The sequence below is a fragment of the Dermacentor silvarum genome, chromosome 7, assembly GCF_013339745.2.
Source record: "Dermacentor silvarum isolate Dsil-2018 chromosome 7, BIME_Dsil_1.4, whole genome shotgun sequence".
NCBI classification, from domain to species: domain Eukaryota; kingdom Metazoa; phylum Arthropoda; class Arachnida; order Ixodida; family Ixodidae; genus Dermacentor; species Dermacentor silvarum.
This window is the reverse complement of record NC_051160.1, coordinates 14,683,847-14,706,952: the sequence shown is the minus strand read 5'-3', so window position 1 is coordinate 14,706,952 and position 23,106 is coordinate 14,683,847. Positions and strand designations below refer to the sequence as shown.

Genomic DNA, 23,106 nt, shown 5'->3' with positions numbered 1-23,106 from the left:
AATCAATAAGTACTTTCATTTAATTAATTTAACTTCATGTTATTTTCTAAGAAGCCCACGAGGGGGTATTACATAAGGTGTGGGGTCAGCAAGAAAACACATGAATAACAACGCCACATATATGCTTATATACAGAAACAGTTATTCAAGTTTTCGCCGAATGATGATGCACAGGTGATGTCGATGATATGGCGGATCAATCAATCAATTATTCAATCAATCAATCGATATTACCAGTCATGGGAAAATTTTGAGCGCATTTATATGCTTGATCCCCCACTTGGCTCTTGATTCACTCACCTTCTCACCTGTCAACTTTTCTTCTAGGGCGTGTTTCTTTTCTTTTTTCACGTGTTGCTGCGTTTATCAACACGCCGTGGTTGCTTAGTGGTTTTGGCGTTGGGCAGCTGAGCACAACATCGTGGGATCAAATTTCGGCCATGGCGGCAGCATTTGCAAAGTGCAAAAGCGCTAATGTACCGTGTATTGGGTGCACGTTAAAGAACCCCAGATGGTCAAAATGCACCCTGAGTCCCCCATCACGACGTGCCTCATAATCAGATTGGGGGTTTGGCACGTGAAACCACAGAATAATTTTTTTTGCATTTATCAGAATTATCAGCGCAGCCCTCCGACTTCTAAACTTGAAGGCAAAACGTGCAGATTAACCGCATTACGGAGTCAGGAGACGTTGCCAGTGCAGAATTTGGGCTCTGGGAAATACCTGATACGGAAATAGGTCACTCAGCTCTAAGCAGCCGAATTCAAGATGCAAGCTTCTACACAACTGAATTGTTGAATTCAATGGAATTCACGACAGGCGGCAGCCCCGATGTGTTTTTGTCCGAAGAACGGACCGGTATTTTGTGTCCCCACATGCAAACCAACTCTAACAGTTAATCACGCAAGCCGCTTGAGTTCCCTAAGAAGTTTAAAGTTGCATTTAGAGGACGGCATGGATCTGGAGGCTGTAGCCGGGCGCGACTTGTATACGTTTCTCCTGGTCCTCCATCAAAATTTAGCAGATGACTCTGATGTCGCAAGGGAAGTGCATCAAGAGCCGACAGTAGAAATGACGTAATTATGAAACCTTGAAAAGCAAGGTGCAGGGCGAGGTAGGCACAAGAACGGGGGACGTAATTTGTGCCCTACAGGATTCATTTCAACTAAAGATGACTATGATTATATAGATCACAATGCTTCCCTCTGGCCGTCTTCAGATTGTGTACGACACGAACGGCAAACATGCCTACTTCGTCACCACCGTGGCCTTCTATTGGACGGTGCTTCGCGGCTTCAGCTTCTGCATGGACACCCTTCGGCGGCCTGCAGATGAAACCACGGCCAAGGGATGGCGGAACTGCTTGGCCCACTATTGCAAGACGCTGGCGTACTCAGTGTACTTGCCTCCAGCTCTTCCTTGGGCCCGTGCAGAACTACAGTGACTTCGCTGATTCGGTAAGATGCCTTTATTTTACTCTTACATCTGCGAGCCAGCAGTTTGCTCGAGGAAACGCCGCAAAACTTAGTTATGACGAAGTTCAATGGGGATTCATAATGCAGGAATTGCACTATGAATCTCTATAGGAATTTCAAGGAGAATTTCACTTACTTAGTTACATCCCGTTTCGTTATAACGAGGTTTGCCTGTATAGGTTTACACTGCAGAGTTCCCAAGTAATTTATTTCAGAACTCTCAGAGCCAGAGGCATTACAGAGAGGAGGGGCATACTAAGTCGGCGGGAGCTTCCTTAAATTTGTTGACATCGGTGATGGCAGCGATGAAAGCGGGGAGATGATTCTAGTCATTTCCAGTTCGAGAAATAAATGAATTTACACAAAGGCTGGTTCGGCATTGCGGATTGCAATTGATGCTTGCCTAGTCAGGATTGACGTCAGCAGGTAGTTTCGTGGGCGAGTGGAGGTCGAATGAGCAGTTGGGCTCAGACATAAGACTGGTTTTGGGTAATTGTTCGAAAATAGTATGCTAGAAAAATATGCCCATCTGGTACCACTACAGTGTGAAATAACTATGATTAGCAATGTAAAAATAACACATAGCAACAAGAGTGTGAGACAGCGGGACCCCACCACTTTTAGGCGAATGCGACTCTATTGGGCCCAAAGAGCGCCAGGCGGAACTGTGCCAGGTCTGCATTGCCTGACGCTGGAGCGCTAGCGGGGACAGTTTGGTCTACCAGTGCACTTGGCATTCGTTGGCTTGATACCGTCTATATACAGGGTGTTTCAGCGAACACTTTCAAAAATTCCTAAAGGTTGCCTGTGGCAGATAGCACAATTATAGTTCGTGAGCTGGTCTACTTGAAGAGGCAGACATTGCTTGCACACGAAATTGAAATGTATAATCGAATAATTAACAGAAATTCACTAATTAGGTTTTTAACTAATTATCTGATGGCCCATATTGCAATTTACAAATTGTAGCCGTGGAGTTCGCAAGGCGGATCCACTTGGAACGAATTCTCGCGATGGCACCAGTTTCGAGATATTAATTCCCCAACTTAGCGGAGAAATGCATTGGCGTTCCAGTTAAGTTCTTACCAAAACGTTGCTTTTTGCATTGAAGCACAAAATTAACTGGAACGCCAATACATTTCTCCGCAAAGTTCGGGAATTAATATCTCGAAACTGGTGTCATCCTGCGAATTAATTCTAAGTGGATCCGCCTTGCCAACTCCACGGCTACAATTTGTAAATTGCAATATGGGCCATCGGGTAATTAGTTAAAAACTTAATTAGTTAATTTTTGTTAATTAGTCGATTATGGATTTCAATTTTTTGTGCAAGTAATGTCCGCCTCATCGAGTAGACTAGCTCATTAACTAGAATTGGGCTATCTGCCACAGGCAACCTTAAATAAATTTTGAAAGTGTTCGCTGAAACACCCTGTATATAGAGAGAGCAACAAGAACCAGGAGATCTTATATTGTATCGGACGGTCATGCTTGAATATCACGCTTTCCATTCTTCTAAGTATAGGGTAGGCGTGCCATGTTTTTCACTGTGCACTTGAGCTTTCGACAGCTTGAGGGCATGGCAGTATAGTGCATGTAGCAAACAGCGACGGGGATTAGACCCTGACCCGGACGTCTGACTCGTTCTTCATCTGGTAGCAACTGAGCCCACAGCGCCCGTGGCCACTGCGCGTGCTCGGCGCACCTTCTTCTTTGTTTGTAACACACTCCCGCGACCGATAGATTGCTAGATGTTGCCGGCTTCAAGAAGGTAAACCTTTTGCACGGGATGCCTTGTCACCGAGCCGGATGGCAGCTTCAGGCAGCACGCTTGAGCGACGCCGTCGCGACTAGGAAGCAGTTCAGTCACCCGGGTCAGTTTCCACAGGATAGGTGCGAGTCGTCTTCGATCATTAGGACGGCGTCTCCAACTTGAAGCCGTGGTGATAGCTTCGGCGTCGCCTCGTGCGCAGAGCGCAGAAGCAGCAAGTACACTATTGCACGCCTAAGTGCAAACACTGGACGGTATCCACGGATCGTTGAGCTAGCACATTGAGCGGCAGTTCAACTGATGACAGGAGCGGTTCAAGTGACAACCTGAACAGCAATACAGATGGAAACTTGGTGATCGATCGAGATCTGAGTAGCAACGTTTCTGTTCGCTAGATTGGTAACGACCAGCGTCAGGTCCTGACGTTGCCTGTGGTAATATTTACTCTGCGAGTTCCAAATACGAGTCCTTTCGGCTGTAGGGTATGTTTTGGGCATAGTAATGTATCTGATGCTGGCTTGTCGTCATTCGCATTTCGGCTCTTTGTTGCACCGGCAGTGGCCTCCTATCGCAGGCGCCCTTGTGGCTCGACGTAGCATTTGTGCAATCGGTGTACTTCCGCTTGTGTTGATCTTCACTGGATCGTTGTGCCCCAGCGTTCATTCCGGAAGGGCGGCGCTTGTACACCTGCGCCTTGGCGTAGTCGCGTATTGTCATGCTCGTACTCGTTGAATTACCGTCCGGAGTAATTGAAACCATCATTGGCAATGTGATTGAGCATCGTCTGTTACGCTTGGACAGCCTTGTAAGAGGTGGAAATTTCTTGGCTTTAGGAGACTTCGTCGGCGCATCGTCTCTGGGAGGCTCTCCAGTTACCAAAGACCAGAGACGTGCTTTGAACAGTTGAATCTTGGGAAAAGTCGTGGAGGGTTACCTGGACCCTTTATCCAAAACGGTTTTCCACTGGAGTAACTTGAGGTGATAATCGAGAAATCTGGTCGATTACAACGTCCCAGTAGAAGTCGGAGCCTATAAGGATGCTGATCTCGTCTTCCCGGAAAGTCTTCGCCTCTAAGCGTGCATCAGCGGCAACAAGACCGTGGTGTGTCATCATGGTGATGATCGCGCCATCCGCTGGTGGGCTGGTTTTATTTGTAACAGTGCAGCCCTACGACTAGGCAAATAATATGTCAGCTGAAAAGCTGATGCACTTCACACGAACTGCTAGGGCTGTTTGATTAATATACAGCCAAACCTCGTTATAACAAAATTGAAAGCGGAGTCAAAATGATGTCGTTATATCCATTCCTTTGTTATATTCATTATTGCACGTAACGCAATATGTATCTCTGTGAGGATTTCGAGGTGAAATTAACTTACATAATTAGATCTATAATTTCGTTATATCCCATTTCGTTATAACGAGGTTTGAATATTGTACACACTATTCTGTCGTGACCCCACGCAGATGGAGAAACCGAAGCCATCGCTTACATTTCGTGAGGTCGCGATGATCATCGCCGGCCTTCTGCGTTCTGGTGCTCACTTTCTGCTGATGGACCTCATGTGCCATTACTTTTACAGGTAAGTAAAGGATGGACAGCGTAGGCAAACAGACAACCGGGGCTACAGGGAGTTAAACGTGGAGGATTCGTGCGCCTAGAACTCTTACACTTGATGAGTCCGCACGCCCAGTAAGCAGGTGGCCTAGTGCACGTCTTCTGGAAGGACGGTGGCTCCAAACGCTTTCGCTAACCGCCTGAAGTCGCAAGGAGCACTTCGTGGAACTCTCCCTAAATTATTTAGACCAGCCCCGTTGCCACAGCTAGCAAAATTAAAGCTAACCGAGCGGGCGGCGCAACAGGGAAATGCTAGCTCTCTGTCTTGCTAAACGGTGCAGGATGCTGCAAGCGCCGGTAATTTGGAACATGTGCCTTTGGGTACTAAAGGGAAACGCTGCAGGAGTATAACTGCATAGACTGCATGCGCAGCGTTCTCACGATTGCTATGCACATGTATATTCTACGTACAGTGCTCAGCGATTGACATAAGATACTCGGAGCACGCGGCTGAACTTCTTGCGGCAGTGATGGGGGCATGTTATTCGACATGCACCACACCCTTGCTTTTCGCTCCCCGAACTTCGCTTCGAAAAAAAAAAATCTGATGCTCGTACAAACGTATCGAATTCCGAGACGCGTTGTCTGGAACAAGCTAATGGGTTTGTTTCAGCACTGAATTTATTCAATTTACCATGGATGACTGCAGCCTTTCACCTGCATCTGGTATTGTTGTTCCGCGCAGCGCCGCTTTAAGTCAGGCGCCTAAACTGGTACCGGAGCTGGACAACACAAGTCTGCTGGGATTCGGCGCCGTCCTGGTCATCATGTTCTACTCCAAGTATCTCATACACTACGGCGTGTCTGGCGGCTGTGCTAGAATCGAAGGCCATAACCTTCCAGCGCCTCCGAAATGCATCGCTAGGGGGCACCAGTGTTCGCACTTTTGGAGGTAGGTCCTGATTTTTGTTTGTTTGTTTCTTTATTTCTTTGTTTCTTTCTTTCTTTCTTTGTCGTGATGTTGGTGGTTCGCTGTAACGAAGTGGTGTAGGTGCTGGCTTTGCGCCTTGCTCATAGGGAAGACAGTAGTAAGAACAGCTCTAGGAGTGGCAAGCGTAGATCAGCTGCCAGGACGTGAACGATAAGCAGTTGTCTAATTGGGTTTATATAACTGGACGTTTAAAGAGACAATAAAGAAAGAAAGACTAAATAAGTTTAGACTGATAATAGATTCTTGCCAAACTATGTATATTATTGTTAATTTTGGGGTATTAGATTGAATATATCAGAATAGAAAATGAAGGCTAGAAGTTTCATCTTAAATTTTGCGTCGAAAGCCATCTGCTTCGTCCCATCCCCTTCCCTCCCTTCCACCCTCAGCACACGCTAATGGCTCCTTGAGGAAGTTTGTAACCGCATATACGTCAAACTTCGTCTACAACGAAACGGGTATAACGTTATAATGAATATAACGAAGTGAAATTCCCCTTGAAATGCTTATAGAGATTCATATTGCAGGAAATGAAATAATGGGTATAATGAAGTAATGGATATAACGAAGCAATTCTGGCTCCTCCTTCAATTTCATTATAACGAGGTTTTACTAGTTTCATCAACAGCAAAGGCTTCGCTTTCTGAGGACGTAGGGCAAGCTGTAGCTGGGATATTCGTGTGCATATAGATCATACTTATCGCCCAAAGCTCTGTGAAGTTTTTTGACGATGGTCTTTCTCACATGTTTCTTTGGCGCTCTTTTTCAGGTATTTTGACCATGGCCTCCACCTGTGGATCAAAAAGTATGACTTCGTTTACTGTGGCTTCTAGGTGATTTAAATCATGCAGCTGGATTGTGCATGGTGACGAGTACCAACCCGAAAGGGCCTCGTTTTGTTTTAAGGCGCGGTCTTTTGACAAAGGGCGAAACAAGGTGGTGTCGCCGATCACCTCCAAAAAAAGAAGAGCAAAAAGAATGGCGCGATAAGTCGAAAACGACACCTCACCCACTAGTCCAAGTAGTGTACTGTAAGCTGCGTGACCCGTAATATACTGATTTGCAACCTGCGTGGTTCCACGGCTGCGCTCGAACGTGTGTATGTGCGTGAACATGCGCATACACACGTGCGCTGCGGCGTACTAGAGCGGCCGTGGTATTCAGAAGTGGATGCCAGTGACATGGCACTCCCGCACTATCAGTTTTGTTTGATAGATCAATAATAATAATAAATAAATAAATAATAATAATAAATAAATAATAAATAAATAAATAAATAAATAAATAAATAAATAAATAAATAAATCGAACAATCAATGAATGAAGCTGTATCAATAACAAATATATACATACGGGCCCGACAGCAGATGGTGAAAATTACATACAGAAGGAGGTTCCATGGTCAAAGACCCATGGGGCACCTCCTGTATGACGCCATGACAAGAACAGTAAAAAGACATTGCAGTATTGTAATAACTACGTCAGTCGTGACGAAATATGATATATATATATATATATATATATATATATATATATATATATAGTGTGTTTCAGCGAACACTTTCAAAAATTCTCAAAGGTTGCCTGTGGCAGATAGCACAATTCTAGTTTATGAGCTGGTCTACTCGAAGAGGCGGGCATTACTTGCGCAACAAATTGAAACGCATAACTGAATAATTAACAAAAATCCACTAATTAAGTTTTAAACTAATTACCTGATGGCCCATATTGCAATTTACAAATTATAGCCGTGGAGCTCTCAAGGCGGATCCACTTGGAACGAATTCTCGTGATGACACCAGTTTCGAGATATTAATTCCCGAACTTTGCGGAGAAATGCATTGGCGTTCCAGTTAGTTTCTTAACAAAACGTCGCGTTATGCATTGAAGCACGAAATTAACTGGAACGCCAATGCATTTCTCCGCAAAGTTCGGGAATTAATATCTCAAAACTGGCGTCATCCTGAGAATTAATTCCAAGTGAATCCAAGTTTCCTAACATTGCAAACGGAGCGTAATGTGGCGCGACTGCCTGGATAATCGGGAGATCGCGAGAGGCAGCGCGTGGGTGACGCTATGGCGCGATTCACAGCAGCCGCCGCAGACAGACCTCCGCTCATTCAGCGCTTTGTTTCCATACATACGACGCGCGCTACTCTGGCGCCATATGGTAGCCATCATCGCCGCGCAGCCCGTCTTGCGCGGTTCTACGCTTTTGTTGTTACGCTTTCGTTCCACCAACGACGAGAGTGGCCTTTCATCGCGGGAAAATCGTGCCACCAGTGTCAGCGGCGGCAACACCAAAGGAAGCGTCACGTCGAGCCTTGCTCGTAGCCGCTCGCCATCGCTCCTTGCAGGAGCAGTGGTCCCCGTCACACACGCTGGTACCGCGGACTGACGTCAGCAGCTGACGCCGCGGACAAGCGTAGCCCTCTCCACCTCACGACACCCTGCCACTCGCCACCCTGACCTTTTTTTTTGGTGAAATCGCCCTCTACATCGAGCCTGCGTAGAACATAAGTGTTCTACGCAGGCTCGATAATGTCTCTATAATGTTTTCTCTATAATGTAGGGACATTATAGAGAAAAAAAAATGTCGCAGTTTCGCCCGAAAGGCAGAACATCAATTGCGATAGCAAATTAGTAGAGAGCTGTACGAAGTAGGGATAGTAGCTTTATCGGCTGCATAAACTTGGACACATTCGCTTACTAGCTGAATTAACAAGCGTGGTGTCAGCGCGCACAAGCAAACATGAATAGATCCCACTCGATGACCGCAGACAACCACTGTCCAAACGCTGGCGTGAGCAAACGCAGCCGCCGCAGCGAGCGAATGTTCGTGCGGTCTATCGCTTCAACGGAAACTGAGCGGCGAAAGCACAGCGCATACAAAGGTCAGAGCCGTGTGGAGATCGCTTTCAAAATACGATGCGCGCGACAGCTCGCACCGGCGCAAAGTACAAGTACGCAATTGTTGGCAGAGTGAAAGCCGCCCCCTCCTCCCCTCCCTCCCACGCTGCCTTCCCGCTTTTCTCCTTTCGCGTGGGAGATTGAGTCGCCAGTTCCCCTTGCGCCCAGTTGCAAGATACGCATTTGGTGCCGCAGCAAAGCGTCGCCCCCATCCCTCCCTCTTCCCTCCCTCCCTCCTCCCTCCCATACCACCACGGCGTTTCGCGCCAGGGAAGTTGAGTTTGCTTTCCGGCGTGCGTTCGCTCTCCGTGATAGCGCGCGTCCCACGCGCGCTTTCACTCGCACATAGGCGCGCGGCGACAATTTTATCGCCCTTGGACTTTATACGGAACCTCACGCCGACGGCGACGGCAACGACGAAGACGCCCACGGCAGAAATCCGCTTGAAGTGTCCATATAATTGTTATCGCAATAAAAAGAGAGTGATTTGCATTAGTAAATTATGCGTCTGCGATCCCGGAAAAGTCGCAGTTTCGTTGGAATGGCGAAACATCGATTGCGATAGCCATACGAAGTAAGAATAGTACTTTTATCAGCCGTATCAACTTGTATGCGTTCGCTTTCTAACTAAATTACCAAGCATAGTGTCAGCGCGCACAGCAAACATGAACACATCACACTCGATGACCGCGGACACTCACTGTCAAAACGCTGGCATGAGGAAACGCGGCGGCAGCAGCGAGAGAAGTGAACTTCGCGCTGCTGTCTATCGCTTCAACGCAAAATGAGCGCCGAGAACACACGTCACGCACAAAGATACGAGCTGACGACGCGCTTAGAGTGTGCCCCCAACGCTGATAAACACAGCCCAGCAGACCAATGGTCTTATTAAAAGGATAGTCACAAAACGTAGAGGTATGAGGGAAGCTGACGTATGCAGGTTAACTCAGGCCTTTCTGATAAACCGCATCGTCTATGCATTCCCGTGCTACCCTCTCCGCCTCTGCGACAAGACAAAAATTGACAGTGTAATACGCATGGCATACAAGGCCGCCCTATAGGCCTTCCACGTTATGCAAGCACTGAGAAAGTGCTCAACCTAGGAGTCTAGAACACGCTAGACGAGCTTCTAGAAGCACACAAAACATCGCAAAGGGAACGTCTGTCCAGATCGGAGACGGGTCGATACATCCTAAGACGGCTGGGAGTTGACCCCGTTGCAACCTCAGCGGGCCGGAAAAGGTTATCAGACGAGATAAGAGGACACTTACTGGTGCGCCCCCTGCCCAAACACATGCTCGCAGGTAGACATGATCATTGACGCAAAGCAAGGGCCAAGGCACTTGACTAAAACGTAAACATGACACAGAAGTGGTCTGTGCAGACGCGGCCGAACAGCTAGGGTCCCCAATATTACTTCATCTGTGCGGTGTCTAGAGACGGGACCATCCGAACTGGGGCATCCGTAAAATCACCTTCCACCCTAGAAGCAGAGGAGGCGGCCATAACGCTAGCACTTACTCTCAAACCGAAAAAAAAAATCCTAAGTGATTCCAAGCGTGCCGTCACAAATTACGCTAAGGGATACGTGGGCAAATATCAACAATCTCCAAACCGACCGCACCCCAGAACTAATATGGGTCCCTGCTCACTCTGGAAATGCCGGTAATGAGGCAGCGCACCAAACAGCCCGAGGCTTAACCAACCGAGCGGAGTGTTCCTCAGACTCGATGTTGTTCTGGAGCGAGCCAGCGACCACATTGAATGAACTTACCAGATTTTTCAAAGAGGCTAGGAAAATCTTTCCAGTTCCTAATAAGGAGCTAGCTATCCAGGGAACAGCCCCCACACGATGATTGGCTTCAGGGCAGGTCTGTCCACACAGGACGCCATGAAGCTCATCAAGTGTGAGATAATCGACAATGACACGCGGGACACTCGGGCCATCCTTGGATTAGATTTGGAGAAGGCTTTCGATAAGATATCCCATCCATTTATACTGCAATCTATATCCGAACTTGGTCTGGGAGTAAGATTCCATGATTACGTCCGGTCATTTTTGCACCGAAGAAGGGCGACTCTCCGCGCAGGAGACATGATGGCGGAAGAGGTGGAGCTTGGAACAAGGGGCACTCCACAGGGCTCGGTGATATCGCCAACTTTGTTTAACCTGACCATGATCGGCCTTTCCAGGACACTCTCACGAGTCGAGGGCATCAGTCATACCATCTATGCGGATGACATTACGATTTGGTGTGTTGGAGGAAGTGACGGACACGTTGAGAGTGCGTTACAGGAGGCCATCGAAGTCACGGAGAACTATCTTCGACCCACGGGATTGAACTGTTCGGCTAAGAAGTCGGAGCTTTTACTCTATCGCCCCATAAGAAGAGGTCGCAAGCCCATGGGCTGGACACCACTGCCTGACAGCACCATTTCTCTTCGCACGGGCAAGGGAGACAAGATTCCTAGGGTCGACACAATAAGAATACTCGGCATGGTAGTGGAATATACTGGCTCTAACGCGCAAACGATAAGCAAGCTCACGACCAAGACGGAGAACGCAGTACGTCTCATCCGAAGGGTGGCTAACCGCCATCATGGCCTTAAAGAAGACAATCTGTTACGGTTGATTAACGCCTTTGTGCTTTGCCACTTTGCCTACGTGGCGGCTATGCACCGATGGCAAAGAGCAGAGAGGAACAAACTAAACACGTTGCTCAGGAAGATCACAAAGCGAGCCCTGGGTATACCGATCTTCACCAACACCAATCGTCTCCTCCAGCTAGGCGTCCACAACACTCTAGAGGAGATTGCAGAGGCTCAGGAAAGAGCGCAACTTGCCAGACTCTCCACGACCGCCGCCGGTAGGAGGATATTACAAGAGCTCGGCTACCCACCATCTGCAGAGGCACCAAGAAAATGCCAGTTACCACGGGACATACGAGATTTGATCTCCGTATCGCCGATACCAAGAAATGTACATCCGGAATATAACAAGGATAGAAGGAAAGCAAGAGCTTCCACCATACTCAAACAGATCCAGGCAGAGGGGCGCAGAGCCTGCTTTGTTGACGCGGCTGCATATTGGAAGGGGTGCTCCTTTTCTGCGGTAGTGGTGGATTCCAAACAGCGACTCACGAACTGTGCATCTGTACGAACCGGAGATCCGGCGATAGCCGTGCAGGTGGCCATTGCCTTGGCGATGCTTGATGACAGCAGCGACGTCATCTACAGTGACTCACGGTTGGCCATTAGGGCATTTCAATGTGGAGTGATCTCAGAACAGGCCTTTGGGCTGCTTCGTAAGACAGGTCCGGATAGAATCAAGCATCACTTGCTTACTTGGTTCCCAGCCCACGTTGGGCACATGGTGGGTGTCCCCACGAACCTCAATGAGACGGCCCACGCTGCCGCGCGCGCACTGACTGACCGCGCTGGCGCTGTAACGGCCGAGGAGAGAGTTACGGATGGTAGGGACGCGCCCTCCACTTATAATGAACTTATTAAACACTTCTATCTTTCGTGGCGACAATACCCTCCTCCTCACCCCAAGCTCACCAGGCCTCAGGCACTGACATTCAGACTTTTGCAGACAGAGACCTATCCCAATCTGTTCACGTTACATGCGATATATCCGGAGATTCACACTGATGATGCGTGCCCTGTTTGCGGGAATAGATCAACAATTTCGCACATGCTCTGGGGATGTATCTTCATAGCAAGCCCTGACCTCAGCTCAGCTAGGTGGGAGGCGGCTCTCCGCAGCCCACTCCTGGCTGAGCAACGTTGGGCTGTCCAGCAGGCCCACGATGCGGCCGGCAGGCTAGGCCTGTCGGTCCCGACGTGGGAGCGGCCCACGACGTGCTAATACGCGTTCTGCAGGACTGAAACAATAAAAGTTATTCAATCAATCAATCCAGGGAACAGGGCACGATATTATGTCAGATACAAACTGACTCTTTCTCCTGCCCACACGTACAGATTGGCGTATATTACGTGCGGACAAGTGGACCCAATTTGCCTAAATTGCGACCTGAACCAACTGGCCACTCAAAATCTTATTTTATGGGGATGCTCTGGCAAGCCCCATCCGAAAAAAACTACTTCCAGCTCCCTCGGAGGAAGCATGGGTGGCCCTCTTACGGTCAGAAGACAAGACCATCCAAGAAGATCTCACGACCTGGGCTCTGCAGGTCGCCTCAACCGAGGCCACCTAGAGGCCAAGGCCTCCAGATCTACTCTGTCTAAAATTTTGAATAATGCCACCGCGCGCGACCGCTCGTAACCGCCACATACGCAGTTGCAGCCGTAGCAGGACGCCGCCCCCCTCCCCCTCCTCCCCGCTGCCTCGCAACGTTGGGTGCCTCGCGCGCGACAAAAGACGGCGCACTTCCTGTCCGCTTTCCTCCCTTTCGCGCGGCGAGATTGAGCAGCGATCGTCGGCTTCCCTCACGTGCTTTCACTCGCACATACAGTTTCGGGCGCGCGGCGACTGTGTTATCGCCCTTGGACTTTATACGTAACCTCACGGCGACGGCGACGGCGACGGCAGAAATTCGTCTAGAGTCTCCATCTAATTGCTATCGCAATAAAGGGGAACTCTATACCCTCAGAGGAGGCATTGTAATCCGGGAGGGGCGTAAAATGAAGGACGGCTGGCGGCGCCGCTTTGAGGTTACTGCAGCAGCACACCGTGACGTATGATAAATTTTGACGGGTGTCTGTTCGGGCCTAGGTCACTGTCCACTGGTAAAAAAAGGACTACATAGTTTAGTTCTAAAGATGCCAAGACACTGAACTTAACAAGTTGAGGTAACTTTTACTGCGCCACAATGATTGAAGTGCGAGAATATAGTACCTTGAGATGTATGACGTCACTATGACATACCGTCACTGAGATTTCGGCATGAAATAAAACAAATTATAAAAAAAGAAGTAAAAGAAAATAAAGGAAGTTTGCTCTTTTTTATTTTCTAGTACTGTTGAAACCCTTACCGCGAAATTAACGAAAATATTTTTTTAGAAAGTGCTTTGAAAGTCTTGACTAATAAACACCCGCTTCGTACGCAGGTACATCTATCTGCCCATAGTGGGCACCGAAAGGAAGGTGCACTGGCGGCTCCTGGGCATCGCCGTGGCCTTCACGTTCATCTGGATCTGGCACTCAATGACCATCGGGGTCACTTTCTGGGCTACGCTCAGCGCTATTGGCGTAGCGCTCGAAGTGGCGATGGCTCAAACCAAGAAGCTGGACTGCGCCAAAAGCTTCGAGGTGCGTTAACCAGTGCGGAGGAAATGAATAAGCAGGAAGGACAGTTCGGTCGTGGAAGGAATGAAACTAGCAGAGAGCACTACGTCTCGTAGCCACCCTACGCAGGCCAACTCGCCGTGAATCCGTCCGCTTCGCTTTTCCTCTGCCAAAAAATCGGCCCAACACGTGACCCTGCACCCACTGGACGCGGTCCAGTGTGCTTGTTTCGGCCGGTATAGGCTTGCATCGATGCGCGATTGTTCGGGTGGTTTGACAACCGTTCTGTGCTTATTTTTTCCCGATATGCTTGCGAAGCTTCGGTCGTTTGTTGCAACGTACTATAGACAGCTTGCACGTGACCTCATGGCCGCAGCTTCTCACCGTGATGGTTCTCCAATATGTAGTCTAGGATGAAGTCAGTGTTTCATATTCACTGCTGCCGGTAAACTGCTTCCATGGAGGAAGGAAACCTTAGGAGAGGCCCCTGCCCTACCGGTTGCGTTGTACAGTGGTGGAGTCACGCGAGTAGCCAACGGACACAGCTGCTCACCGTGCTAGTTCACCAACATGGCGCCTAAAGGGTGACGTCAGAGCAAGTCATCTATACATTCATCGCCTTCGTTGCAACGTGCATGTGTGGCGGCCGCATTTTGATGTCGTTGCTGAGCGCGGTGGTCGAAGGCACAAAAGCTTATCGGGACTTGATAACTTGTTAGGCCTACTTTTGCTTCCTTCAGTTTTATCCAGTGATGTTTCCTCCTAGTTCCTTCTTTCCTCCATGGGCGGTTAACATTTCTACATCCGAAAGCATGGAGCGCAAAGAACCAACAGAAAACAGCCGAGAGACTGCGAAGCATTTGTTAAGTCTGTGATTATAGTTTGCACTGGCGTCAATCGGTTAATTTCAAGGCATGGAAACAGGAGTGCTATTACGTCTTCACTTTGCGGTGATTGTTTGAACGCGACGGAGGAAAAGCTTTTCGTCTGGTTGCTGAGCGTGAAACGTTTCTGGCAAACGCGAAATAGACCTTTTGCAGAGGCACCTGAGGCACATACGATGTACAGGCGCGGCCACTGATAGCGGGAACACAGGAGCTCGTGGCAGCGCCACCTCCCGCGCCGCGTGAAACTTTTGCAGACGACTCACCATAGCAGACGACGATCGCCGGGCCTTTCGCCAATCGCTTTGATAGGCCGTGCGCCGCACGAGGGAGAGGGGGGGGGGGCTCTCCGCGGAACGATGCGACGACTCTTGTGTTCCCGCCAGCGGTGGCCGCGCCTGTGCATGTAACAACAGGCATACAATGAGAAAGTGCTTAAAAAATCACGATTACAGTACTACTTAATGCGAAATTTGAGCGCAACTGGGATGGCGGTCAGCATAGGCAAGATTACCGATTAAACCGGGTTGGTTGTTCCGACTGCGACTGAACATTGGCACTAGCACCGAATAGATGACACGAACGAGGGCAGATAAGTTGTAGCCAGGAGGGAAGAGCAAGACGGCCAGATGAGGAGTCACATACGCACACGTTTAATGGTTTCTCAGACGTGTTCTATCTCTGAAGGAGAAGAAGAGCACGCGCTGCAAGATCCCCGACCACACGCAGTCACGGTGAACTATGTCTCCCCGCTTTCACTAGATGGTAGCATGTACAACAGTTCACTCCTTACACGTGTGTCTGCGATTGCACTGGTCAGTCTCAGCCTTTAGAAGACAGGAAACAAGCTTGTTAGAATGACAGCTACTTCCCGTTCCTTCTCTCGCGCACGTCCTGCGTAGTATGCTCCTGACAATTTTCGGTGGCAGTGAAGGAAAAAGTTACAGGGGCGAAGCTATTGCACACGTGTTACTGCACCAATTAGTGCGGCAGAGTTTGACGACGCTTTGCGTGTCTTCAGTGTAGCTTCCATGGGCGACGGTCTCGCATTAGGCCGAAACTCGGAAGAAAAAAAGCATAAAAGTAAGTTGACCTTCACTTGTGTATACTGCCTTAATCTGCTTAGTTTGCTCTTAGTTCGGTGTTCCTTGTCGTTACTAAATAAGATGCTTATGTTTTTTTCTTTTCCTGAGGTTGAACTAACGCGATTGGAGATGTGGAATTGTATTCAGGAGTGCTATTGCTTGTGCGCCCTCTGCCTCTGTAGTTCTGTCTTCATTGCCACGGAAAGTTGTCCGGGAGTATAGCTTCGTCTTTGTTTCAGTCTTCGTTTTCCTGACGGAAACGTGCGTTTCAGCCTTATACACTGGTTTTAGCAGGGTCATTACAAAGTTAGTATCGATTACAATATTTGTACAAAATGAGGCTATATCAGCTCAAAGGAAATGGGCACCACGGGAGTATTCGTACACACTAACTTCTTGCCTTACTGCAGGCCAAATACCTGAACCCCGAGCGAACAAGAATCCTCAAGGCCATCCTCGGGTCACCCCTCAGCCTGCTTACCATGACTGCCTGCCTGTTTTATTTGATAGACCTGGACACCACCACACTGTTCCTCAGAAGGGTCCTTCTCGGTAAGCCTTACATTTCGCATCTGGCGCTACATTACGCCTCGCGTTATTCTGTACTGGAGGGGAATGTGCGAGGCTTGCTAGGGCGCTCGAGACTGACCGGGTGAAGTAGTGATGCGGACAGACCCACGTGTCCAGTAGGGTTGCGCACATTCGCATGATTACGTTCTCATTGCCTGCCGCCAGCTGACCACATTGGTTTGGTTTTACTTTACTGATGGTGCACGTCCAAAAGATCGCTTCCATTTTCCCCGTCGTCGTCGTCATCATCGTCCCCCTGGAAAGCTTCCTACACTAACTTGCAGTTACTCTCGCCCTGCGCGCTTAACTTCCCAATCTCATAGAGGCAAGTGATGTGGACAGTGCTGGAAGACAGGACACATGTGAACTATCAGATCACTAAGCTATACAGGCCAATCCTCTCAAAGAAACTCCGCGCACTAATGTATATATAATTGCGCTGCTCAAGATCCTGACGTCTGTGGACGTACACGATATAGACTTTAACAACGCCGCCTGCTACCACCGTAGAGTGTACAAAGTTTACTCTGTTTATGGTGTGCTCTACTCCCTTTCCCCTTTTCTCCCCTTACGCTCTCCCTTTTTCAATCCTCCTATCCCCTCCTCTCCGTACAGGGTAGCCGAAGCAGAACTTATCTCTGGTTAACCTTCCCTGCCCTTTTATAGATCTCTTCTCTCTCTCTGGTCTTAGCTTGTCTTCGTCAGAACAGCAACTGACTGTTGGTGCTGGTCTACTTGTCGAAACGTCGGCTTCAGCGACATTCTTTGTTCGAGTGTTGCTTCATCAATTCAAGCCTTATCTCCCTGTGAACTTCTGTCTTGTTTGCACACTTATTCCTCTGCCCTACTATAGACAGCGTTTCCCTTTACGTAGCGTACATTCTCTTACTCAAATAGACAACCGGTTGCCAGCTCTGCGCCTTACATAACTCGGTAAATTCACGCTTCTTTATCTTTATCACAATTAGAGTATCAGCTAGCCGCGTAATACCTTTCTAATACACAGTACTCATTGTAGTATCTTTCTGCTTTTCAACGTTACACCAACCATTTTTCCTTATTGCACGGTTCGTAAGTTGCTTTTAATTTTTTTTTCTGGAAGTCTCGTCTCTATGGGTGTTGGTAAGGTGCCGTTCAAGAGTTGCGAGTGCCTGCAGGGTGATGTTTAAGCCATTTTATTTTTCTGTAGAGCATTCTTCAAATGATCTGTATATGCTGGTAACTACATAGACATTAATGTACACTTTCATTGATTGAAGATGCTGGGAACCACTCATAAGGTATTATTCCTTTCGCCAGGTTGCTAAGGGTTACCTTAGTTCTCAGCATAATAACCTTCGCATTTACCAATAAGATTTTACCATTTCAGGTATCGTCTGTCATAAGTTATCTGCAGCGTTGCCGAACAGGACTCTGTCATCTGCAAATTTCAGGCTGCTAAAATATTCCCGTTAACCATTACCTAAAACCTCTATAATTTGCAGCACCTAATACAGATATGTGGACAATTACAGGTACCGCGGATATCACAGATATTACAGATATGCACTCAACGAAGAGACTGCCTATACTGCCCCGGCATACTGTTTAATCGTTATTTCTTCACACGATCACATGAAAAATAATAGGAAAGCTGTGGCGGCCCTGTAATATTTCCTTAGATTAACCACGTCCGCTTCATTCAACCTTTGACCACGCGGTGCCTCCACGAGTGCTGATATATATTTTCTGAATCGAACGCTCTTTCGTGATTACCGAAGTCCATTCCCGCAGAAGGGTTACTTATGTTCTACAGGCTTGTCAACAACCTGAATATTGGCATAAAGTTGACCTATTGCCAAGTATTATTTGCTGAAACAGGCTTTATTACCGAGTTCATTAAAGTTAAGTACAGCCTGGATTCTACTTTAAATTATTTTAGTAAATATTCTGGACAATATAGACAGAATGGTGAGGAGGATCGAAAATCTTCAGTTAATTTACATCGCTCTTATTATGGATTTTGTACTAAGGCATGAATCCGAGCTAGTTTGTAAGGCAACACCACTGAACTAAACAGAACAGCAGGCGGGACCCGGCGGGTAGCAAGGAGACACTCGTTTGCTACAAGATATGGAGTTTGTGTCGTTTGTTTAAACAAACGAATAATAAACAACGCGGAAGTAAGTATTTTAACCTCTGCTGGGTTCTGCCAACCTTGATTGTCCACCAGATGTAATTATTCGGGGCAGTTTCTCGTTGGTGCCACAACAGGAATCCTTGTCACTTCTTGTTGCTGGGTTAGTGGGTTAATTTTCAGAACTTTCTTTAATCGCAGTGAAAAGACGAAAGACAGAGGAAACGACAAGAGCAATCTGCTTTTGGTAATTTCGTTGCGCTTTAATACGTTCTGATTATGAATGTCAGCCAACTAAGCCCGCCTGTCCATCTTGCTGCATTAATTGGTTCATTCGGGTTATTGGTGTAATAGGTCGCTTTTTGTAGGGAAAGTGCCTGCGTACGCAGATATATTTGCCCATGCAGAATTAGAGCACAGAGATGAAATTGTGAAAATGCAAGGTCATTTTAACATCATCAACGAACAAGTACAAGAGATGCTAGGAAAGGGAGTAATTCAAGAATCGGCGAGTCCCTGGGCCGCTTCCGTCATTCTTGTGAAGAAGAAAGATGGTACGTGGAGATTCTGCGTTGAATATCGCCGACTGAATTCCGTTACCAAGAAAGACGCCTATCCGCTGCCCCGTATCGATGACGCCATCGAGTGCCTGCATTCTGCTTCCTACTTTTATTCCGTGGATTTGAGAGCCAGTTATTGGCAAATTCTGATGCACCCAGCTGACAGGGGAAAAACGGAATTCGTTACGCCTGACGGGCTGTACGAATTCAACTTCATGCTGTTGGGATTGTGCAATGCGCCGGCGACATTCCAAAGATTCATGGACACTATTGTGTGCGGTTTGAAATGGCAGATTTTGTATGTGCTACCTTTATGGTGTCGTAATTTTTGGACGAACATTTCAGGACCACAACACTCGTCTCGATATTCTACTCGACTGTATCGAAAAGGCTGGTCTTGAGCTGAATTAAAAAAAATAATGCCATTTTGGCGAGTGCCAAACAGTGGTGTTTGGACATCTCGTCGATAAGGATGGCACTAGACCCGACCCACAGAAGACGGCAGCCGTTGAATCATTCGAACAACCTAAATCTGTCAAAATCAAACAGCTTCGTAGCTTCGTAGGGCTCTTCTCATATTTCCGGCGGTTCGTACCCGGCTTCGCGGATGTCGCTCACCCTCTGACGAGTGTTCCTGCATAAGAACACTCTGTTTCAGTGGACCTCTGAGTGTGAAGAAACTTTTCGCCAGCTGAAGGTTTGGTTAGCTTCACAGCCAATACTCCGGCACTTCGATCCTTCGTCTCGAACGGAGATTCACACAGACGCAAGTGGCGTCGGCATCGGTACTGTTCTCGTTCAGCGCGCGAGCAACATAAAACATGTCGTAGCGTACGCAAGCCGTTCTTTAATTAATTAAGCAAGCCAGAACGCAACTACGCTGTGACGGAACAAGAATGCCTAGCGGTAGTATTTGCCGTGCAGCGGTTTCGCTCGAACGTATATGGTCGCCCGTTCACCATCGTCACAGATCACCATTCTCTGCGGTGGCTGGTCATTCTTCGTGACCCATCCGGTCGCCTCGCGCGATGGGTCCTTCGTCTACCGGAATGTGTGTTCACTACATCGTACAAGAGTGGCCGTTAATACGCTGACACGGATTGCCTTTATAGAATACCACTACGGACAACGGATTGTGACGCCGACATCTTTGACCACCTTATAGCTTCCCTGTCGCCTGACTTTCCAGATGCCTTGACATTCGCCAGCAGAACAGCGCAAAGCCCCAAGCTTGAAAGCTCTTTTCTCTGCCACACAAGGGCCTATAACCACAGGCTGATTTTGCGCCCAAAATGGTCTTCTTTACAAGAGGAACTTGTCAACGACGAGCGCCCGCTTTCTACCGGTGGTTCCGGAGTCTCTTTAAACTTCTGTTCTGTGCTTTACGCACGTTGACACGCGCGAACACTTAGTCGCACCAAAGAATGATTCTACTGGCCTCAAATGCGCAAAGCACTTGACACCTATGTGGCCAGTTGTACACAGTCGCAGAGCCACAAGTGATCTACCTCAGCTCCAGTCGGTCACCTACAGCCAGTAATGCCCCAAGTTCCCCTTTTGAAAAAGTCGGCATCGACCTGATCGGACCATTTCCGCGTTCTTCAAGAAGCAACCGGTGGATAATTGCGTGAGCCGACTACCTGACGCGGTATTGTGAGACGTAGCCCTATCCTCGTCCACTGCAGCCCTAGTTTCTGATTTTATGCTGCATTCAGTCATACTGCGACACCAGCAACCTCGCGTGATAATAAGTGACCGTGTTCGCCAATGTATTGCTGATGTTGCGGAAAAATTACTGCGTTCGTGTTCCTCAGATCCGACTCTCAACAGCTTATCATCCACAAACTAATGGCCTCACCGAGCGCACAAACCTAACATTGATCAAGGTGTTATCAATGTACGTCGCTTCGGACCACGAGAACTGGGATGAAGTATTACCGTTCAGTGACGTACGCTTTGAACTCTGCGAAACACGAAACGACCGGTTTCAGCCCTTTCTTCCTTGTTTACGCGCGCCCAGCTCGTGATACGCTAGACACCACCTTTCCTTTTGTCATCCATGACGATTTTTCTATCGCGGAGATTTTGTGTCATGCCGAAGAGGCTCGTAGACTTGCTCGCTTACGTACATTGGCCGCGCAAGAGCCCACCAAAACACGCTACGACAGTCAACACCAGCATGCATGTTACTATGTTCGCGGTGACCTCGTGTGGCTGTGAACTCGAATACAAAGTTTCAGTGCCAGTGGAAAACGCGGGAAGCGGGAGGAGAGAAAGAAAAGGACGACATTGCTCCTACGATTTCAACGGTATTTGTGCCTTGGTGATCATTAAAACCCTCTCCGGAGACCGTAACAACATGATCAAAGAATTGACGTCCAGTGCTACGCAGTGCCACAGACGTATCGCTGATAAACATGTCGCGTTTCTTGTTAATATTTTTTCACGCCCGATTACACCAATAACACGAAACCGTATCGGTATACCTCCCTACTGCTACTCAGTGTTCTGTCTCTCTGTTCATTGTAGAGTCGAACAGCCTCTACAACGAAGCAGCCTGCATAACAAAGGAATAATTCTGTCCCGGTTGGATTGTGAGTGGTGCGGTACGCTACCTATACAACGAACTGACCTCTATAACGAATTACTTGGGAGGCCTCAAGCACTTCGTTATAAAAGCATCCTACTGTGTTTCGCTCGTTGCAGGATTTCCGGTACCCCTGGTTCCGGTGCTGGTCGCCCTTTACTTCGGAGCCTACGCGTCACAGGACGTCATGGAGTGGGAGACAGCGTCGGCTCGTGCAAAAGTCGCAGAGTCGCAAAGCCCAGAGTCGCTTGAGGTGCACAAATAACCGCGTGGGGCCACTTCCGCAGCGAGGCAGGTGACCATGCACGCAGCGGACTAGAACGTCAATTTTACGCACGTGTTTGGACATTATTTAAGAAGCTTACGTGTGTTGTGAAATGACTAACGAAGCAAGAACCTCTAGATGAATCGTCTGTGACCCAATTTCTTTCTTTCTTTTTCTTTGCATCTCTACCACCAGCTTGCCTGACTACAAGAGACACGCAAGTGACGGAAACATTCAGCGCATTTCGCCGTTTGGTTAAAGACAGAAATCTGCGCTTCTGCATAGCTGGGGAACAAAATAATTTAAATAAACCATTCGGAAGCTGGATCGCTTAAATTTTTTCCCCTCTATCATGCGCCCACTTAATGAGAAAGAATAAAGTGCACCATTGTTCAGTCAACCACCAGGCAAAGAAAAATTCTTGTTCGAAAGTCCATGTTTACGAAGGTAACCCAATGTCAAAGCGGCAACCTACTGAAGCCCAGCGCGAAGCTGAAGCTTTGTCACACCCGGTGTCCAAATCAGACTTGGCACTTAGGAGTTGTGAATGCGAAAGCATTAATGCCCAATTGAACACCCCCCGCTGAGCGGTACTTCAAGTTATGAACTCCTCGCGGGCAAGCGAGCGCGCTGAGACGCTTGGTGCGTTTTGATTTGGCCTCAAGGAACCCGCTGCTAACAGAAGCTTCCGAGAGCGAGAGTGAGAGTGACGTACCATTGCGGCGATGCCCTCTCTCCTCAAGCAACACCCGGCACGCTGGAAAGGTAAATATACCTGGTAGCGAAGCTTCCATAGAAGCCCATACGTTCAAAACATGGCGGCTCATCGCCGGTTCATAAAGTCCCTAAAAAAAATCGGTGGGCGCTCTTACATTGGGCACTGAAAAAAGATCTTTATTGATAATGATCAAGTAAAATAGAGTTGTCTCTTCTTTTCTCGCCATGCATATATAAAATTGATTAGGAATTTTATTTTCGTTGAATGAATGTAACTGCATCTCGCCTTCATTAAAAAACGCTTTTTTTTCTTTCCCAGTGTTTATTCCCTCCAAACATAATCGCGCTTCAATCGCTACTCCCAT

The 23,106-nt window shown here is 48.0% G+C and overlaps 1 protein-coding gene across 2 annotated transcripts in view; it reads left to right on the top strand.

Annotated features, from left to right (window-relative positions):
* LOC119457573 (protein-cysteine N-palmitoyltransferase HHAT) overlaps positions 1-22,743 on the top strand; it is a 39,123-nt gene extending 16,380 nt beyond the window's left edge. The window contains exons 2-8 of one of the 2 annotated variants that reach the window (XM_037719186.2): positions 1,221-1,458; positions 4,715-4,830; positions 5,551-5,757; positions 6,566-6,601; positions 13,780-13,981; positions 16,337-16,478; positions 21,879-22,743. In XM_037719186.2, the coding sequence (XP_037575114.1) occupies positions 1,246-1,458; positions 4,715-4,830; positions 5,551-5,757; positions 6,566-6,601; positions 13,780-13,981; positions 16,337-16,478; positions 21,879-22,024 (1,062 nt within the window). In that variant the 5' untranslated portion in view covers positions 1,221-1,245 and the 3' untranslated portion in view covers positions 22,025-22,743. Of the gene's footprint in view, positions 1-1,220; positions 1,459-4,714; positions 4,831-5,550; positions 5,758-6,565; positions 6,602-13,779; positions 13,982-16,336; positions 16,479-21,878 lie in introns of those variants that run through there. The other variant, XM_037719187.2, reaches the window with a different exon arrangement.
* The last annotated feature ends 363 nt before the right edge of the window (positions 22,744-23,106 follow it).